The sequence below is a fragment of the Vigna radiata genome, chromosome 5 (genome assembly GCF_000741045.1).
Source record: "Vigna radiata var. radiata cultivar VC1973A chromosome 5, Vradiata_ver6, whole genome shotgun sequence".
Taxonomy (NCBI): domain Eukaryota; kingdom Viridiplantae; phylum Streptophyta; class Magnoliopsida; order Fabales; family Fabaceae; genus Vigna; species Vigna radiata.
In genome coordinates this window covers 21,127,585-21,133,724 of record NC_028355.1, presented here as the reverse complement: position 1 = coordinate 21,133,724, position 6,140 = coordinate 21,127,585, and the positions used below count along the sequence as shown (strand labels likewise).

The following is a 6,140-nucleotide window of genomic DNA, read 5'->3' as shown; positions in this document are numbered from 1 at the left end:
AGAGAGAGAGAGAGAGAGAGAGAGAGAGAGAGAGAGAGAGAGAGAGAGTGAACCTTTTGTCTTTCTTTATATGGCCATCAATATTAACTAGAGCAGAATTACATTCCCTTCTACCATTCTCCTTTTCCCTAAATTTAAAACCTCCATACATACAAAACTTTCTATCAAAATTCCTTTAACTTTCATAATATTTTTTTCCTAAAACATCTTTTATACTGCACACTAGTCTTCTCCATCAACAATATCATATATATATATATATATATATATATTACATTTTACAATATTATATATATGTATGTATTTATGTAAAATTTTATATTATTATAGTTAAGAAAAGTTCATAAAATGTATTTCATTCAGTTGTATTTATTTTATTATATGTATATAGATCGATAGATTTATCTTTTAATTTTTACCTTTCATAGTTATTTTAGAAACTCTTCTGAATTAATTTAAATTGAATTATATATTTAAATTATTACTCCAAAAATGTATATTTAAAAATAAATAAAAAAAACTAAAATAGAATGACCCTAAGTATTAAGGTAGTATTGAATTGATTTTATTAGTATATATTTTTATGAATATTTAAATACATTGATATTTTTATTATATTTAGTAAATACAATTCACAATAATTTTAATAATAGTACATGATATGCAATATATTTTTGAAATTTAATAAACATAAGATGGAATGGAACTTACTTTATTCTATACATTTTGTAAGGGAAGAGAAATGAAAGTTACTTTGACAGTATTAAGTTAAAATAAAGTAATTTGTAGATTTAAAGATAAAAGAGATGGTAGAAAGCTATTGGTGGGAGTAGTGAGTTAGATTGAAAAGATGGGAAGTACAATAATATGGAAGTTGAGAAATAGGGTGATCACATGGCGAGCATTGAAGTGTGTGGATAAAATAGTAACAAATACAATCCCTATCATCCGGAAAACATGGTCAGCTGTAATTGGATCGCCGCTTCTCTTCTTTTTCATCTTCTCCTCCAAACAATTATTGCACAAAAAGACAATTTCGAATATTTTTTCTTTGGTTTCCCCTTCGCCTACCATCCCACTATTGCCAAATCTTCATCTCTTTCAAACTTCAAACCTCTCTAGATTCCACTATTTTTTTATCCACAAACTATCACACCATCTAACAATTTTGTCCTCTTTCAATTCTCATCAAACCTTCTTTTATAATGTCTTCATATCACTTATAACATGTTTTTTTTAAAAAAAAAATATTCAAGCATCATTTTAAATTGAATAAAAACGAAAAAGTTTAACATTTTATGATAAATTAAGGTTTTGAGTGAAAGCAGAAACTTTTTAGGTTGTAGATGACTCTATGTTAGAAGTGAATATATTGGAAATGGACTTTAAGTTTAACTCAATCCCACAAAACCACCTTGTAGGATGAGGTTTGCATCCGTTTATATACACTTAAATGGCCTTATCTCTAGTCGATGTGAAACTTTCAACGACTTTTCAAAAATTTTAATAATATATAAACAAATAATTTATTTTAATTTTAATATATTTTGTGTATGCGACACTTTGTATATGTAAAAAAATATTTATTTTATTGGTTGGAAGTAATATAATTTTCTTACTTAAATTTAACTTATTCTCCTGTGTAACTTATAATTGGTTCGTTTTAAATGTTTTTTTAAGATAAATTTAAATAATTCAATAAAATAATAGCATTATCCTATTGTTAAAAAGTTGTTAAAGATTCTATAAAATATAAAAAAGAAAGTTAAATAAACATATCGTTATATCAGTTTTAAAATATTTTAGACTTAAATAATTGATAAAACTGAATATTTATATAATTATGTGCTGCTAAAGTTGATTTATGAAGTAATAATTTATTAAAGTTATATTTAGAATAGGTTGATGCCATTGCTAGAAATATTGATTATGGTAACATGAATAATATGAGATTGTAGCTTGTACTGAAAGATACCGGTGACAAACAAATAAAATAGTAGCATAAGAGTTCACTAAAAAGGACAATAGATTGAGAATGTGCAAAGTAAAAAAAAAAAAAAAAAGATAGAGAGGTGATGAGTGGACGAATAAAACGAAAAGCATGAGACTTAAAATCACGTGCTTGATTAGGGTTGTAGGGTAGTTGGGAATTTGTCATTTTTGGCTTGATTCTCGTCTCTGAAGAGGGCGAAGAAGCAGTGTTTGTTTCTGTCACATTTCGCAGATGCGCATGCCATTGCCATTCACCAATGTCCGTTGAATTCATCAACTCGTGGACAACACCACTCTAACTACATTTCCACCATTAACGTCCTTCTGCATCATAATTCACAAGACCATCATCTGCATCTTTTTTTTCTTTCTTTTTTTAAATTTGACACGCTTCGACATACACTATAACACTGACCTTCATTTTGGGTGTGAAAGGTAAAGAAAGTTGGTGCTGCTAGGGAATGGAATCTAATTTCGCAATCGGCAATCTTTGACTTTGCAATTAAAAAAGTGACAATAATAGCAAAGCTCGTGCGGTTGGAAACGCGAACTTAATCGAAACAGGAATGTAGAAGACAGAAAAGCATAGATACATTCAACAACTCATAAAATTGAGGTCAGAAAATACATTTAGTTTGAATATATCTAAAAAAGAAAAGGATTACCAGGCATAGAAAACCGAAAGAGAGGATTTGATATAAAGTAATTATGTCTGTTTGTCTGGTTCCGATTCTAAAAGTGAATTTGCATGCTGGTGTTGTTGTTTCTAAGACGGTTTAGCCTTTAGTTGACTGGTTTAGTTGTATATATTTGAGGTTGATAATCCCGGTGCTTAACAGAGCAGATATGCATCACAGAATAGCAAAAGGACATAATCTATTAAAAGAGGGACATCTTTGAATAAAGTCACACTTCGTTGTCCACAGACTAAATATTTTCTTGAATAAATGAATAGAGATTCCCATTCATCACTACCTTCTTGCTTTGAGGAAGGGCCACTCGGTGACTACTCTCAATTGATTATTCACAAATAAGTCCAAAACAAATATAGAAAAGCAAAATTTATTGTCACTGCCACGTTTCCAACGTCAATCACCAATTGGTTTTTCTCACTTTTTACTGTTTTCCGTACATCACATAAGAGCATTTTCAAGAGTCTTATTATATTTTTATTTCAATTAACTTTTGTCTTCATCTCATTATTTTGGGAATATCTTTATAAGTTTTGCTTTTAATGTAAACTATTATGTTGAAATTAAAATAATATTTTCGTACCACGTTTCTTGTAATTTTTTTTTTTATAGATTTAATAAAACTGTGAGGTATGGAATGATCCAATGTGGCAAGCTAGGCATATATGTGCCAAAGTGTCAGATCCCAAGCACAGTGTTCCTCAAATATGACATTATTTCCGTGTACAAAATCACACATAGAGTAAGAGCTACCCTATTACGCTGGGCCCTTCATGTGTTGTAAGTACCATATGGATTTTCTACCATTTGGGAAGGGTAAGTTTTTGTCTCAAAAAGCAAGTTGTACACATGCGGGGTATATCTTAATGTACAGTACCCCCATCTTTTGGATCTTCATCATGATGCTTCATATATTTTCTACTGTGTCCTTTTTCACTTTCTGCATTTAATTTGACGCCGCAGATACATATTTATTAAGCGAATTAAGTGTTTGTTATCCTGGGCTAGTAGCGTTTTGCATATGAGAAAGAAAGTCCAAAACGTGAAAATGTCTGGTAAAATCTTTTCCTGCATTGAAAAGAATATTCCATGTAAATAAGCAGCAGTCTTTTTTTTCGGTAAGCATGCATAAGCATAATTGCTTTTTCTTGTTGGCATCACACTCAAGTCGGTGCTTACCACTGCTTCCTCTTTATGAAACATGACTCTGTCTAACTCCAAGAGTGGTGTTTAATCCTCTACTTACATATCAACTAAAAAAGTGGAAGAATCCAAAACCACCCTTAAATGAGATAATTGAGGCACACCCCACCCCAGAAATTAATTTACTAAGCTATGTGGTGCACGAGTGCATGGTTGGTGATTGTGACAAATGCCTCTTCAGTGAAAAATTTAAGAAAATATATGGAGATAGAGCTCAAGAAATTAGTTTGTTGGTTGTTGAAAAACACGCACTCTGAACGATTAACGGGAACAAAACACTAATCATTAAGGCATCATTAGCCGTGACTACAAATTAACTTTTAACTTGAAAGGACACCACTTACTATGTTTGGAGCATGGTAATTGGTAATGCTGCTACCATCTCTCTCTCTCTCTCTCTTTCACTCTCGCGTTCTACAGTCTACACTGATGGACACTTTAGTACACACACGCACACAAAGCCAACTGGCAGTGTTGATTCATTCGCATAAAGATAAAATAAGAAGGCGAAAGGAGTGAGCAAAGGGACAAGCAGTTTAGAATTCTTGTGTGATTCGTTTGTTTCTCTTTCTCTCTCTCTTTTTGTTTGTCAATGAATTATTTTTTTCTCCACCCTCTAGTGTTCCTCCTCTTCTACTTAAACTGAGAGCAACCACCTTCACAACCACAGAAAAGGAGAGCCAAGAAACAGAGAAAAGAGATCCTTTATCTACCACTCTACACTCTTTCACCCCATCACAACATTAAAGGGCCAATCGCTCAAACAAACAAGAGTTAAATGGATATATCAAGTTCGCAATACAATAGTGCTGATGAATCTGGTTGGACACATTACTTGGACCAATCCTCTCTCTCTGAAAGTTATTTCCAGAGGAGAGGTGGGATTGTACACTATGAAGGAAAGGGGGCTACAATGGAGGAGCAGGAGGAGGAGGAGGAGGAGGAAGATTTATCCATGATCTCTGATGCTTCGTCTGGTCCTCCTCATTATCATGAAGATGATGATCAACACAATTGTGTAAATTGGTATTCTTCTTCTTCTCACCACACCAAAGAATCAGAAAAAAAGAAGAAGAACAAGGTCAAAGAATATGGTAACAATCAGCATCCTTCAACCCTCGATGACACTGCCAGTTCCCCTGTTCTTAACTGTGCTAAGGCAAGTCACAAGGCAAATGTAATTGTTGTTATAATTGTGATGTAATGTTATGGCATAACTATTTTGTTGTGTAAAAAAAATCTCCTCGGCAGCAATTCGTTTTAGGAGGTTAATGGGATTTTTTTTTTTGTTTTTTATATTTGAATAGAAGAAAGTCAGTTTCTCAGGGAATGGAGCAGTGGAGAATGCAGTGGATTTCCCTCCATGCTTCTCGGGAACAAAAGTAAAGGTACATCTGAAGTTTTATCATTTATATTGCTTTCTAACACATTCTGTTTATTGTCTGGTTTCACATTTTGTTAATTTTGAGAGCTAAACTTGTGAATCTCTGCAGAGAAAATCTAAATTCCAGAAGCACTTCAGTTTATTTGAGCGTTCTGGAAAACAAACTTCAGAGGAACCAGGTGATCCATTCTTTTGGACATTATGTTTTTATGTTTGTGTCCTTCCTATAAGCTAGCACGTGCCTCGTAGTCAATTGTTTCATCATTTTTCTCCTGGTGTTAGATGGTTTCAATGAAGGAAGGAAATGACAATTTTACCTGTGGCTTTTGCTTCTACTGTGGAAAGAAAGACTGGGAGATATCAAAGTAGATGCTGTTCAATGACAAATAGAACTCCTTTTTTTTAAAAGAAGAAAAAGGAACGTCTCTTATGTTGTAATGTTACTGTTTTTTGTAATTTTACTGTTCTTTTTAGTGGGTGCTGTGTTACTACTGCCAATGCAGTTTGGAACAACATAAAAGAATATAAGAAACTCTAAGAGGTTTCTGATTCCATTCTCTTTGCTACCATCAGTCTCACGGCGTCTGATTGAATATGGTCACATTTCTTTTATTTATTTTTTGTTATTTCTCTGGTCTCCAGAACACAAGCATATTACGTTGCTAAATTCGAATATAAAGCAGCAGAAAACTAACCAGACAGTTCACATATCATGATTTGAATCTTGCTAACATCGTATGTATATTATGTTCAGTGTAGCTTATTTTTGTGGGTATCAATTGAGATTTCTAGTTTTTGAGGATGAGTTTGGTTACTCACCTCCAATTCAGACACATCATTAATAAAAAAAAAGACTAGAAGCACATATT

General features: G+C 32.5%; 1 protein-coding gene across 1 annotated transcript; it reads left to right on the top strand.

Annotated features, from left to right (window-relative positions):
* Nucleotides 1-4,266: 4,266 nt before the first annotated feature.
* Nucleotides 4,267-5,862, top strand: LOC106761868. Its single transcript, XM_014645450.2, has 4 exons — nucleotides 4,267-5,046; nucleotides 5,195-5,275; nucleotides 5,381-5,450; nucleotides 5,554-5,862. Exons 1-4 carry the CDS (start codon nucleotides 4,666-4,668, stop codon nucleotides 5,577-5,579), a joined length of 558 nt encoding a protein of 185 aa, XP_014500936.1. The 5' UTR covers nucleotides 4,267-4,665; the 3' UTR covers nucleotides 5,580-5,862.
* Nucleotides 5,863-6,140: the final 278 nt, after the last annotated feature.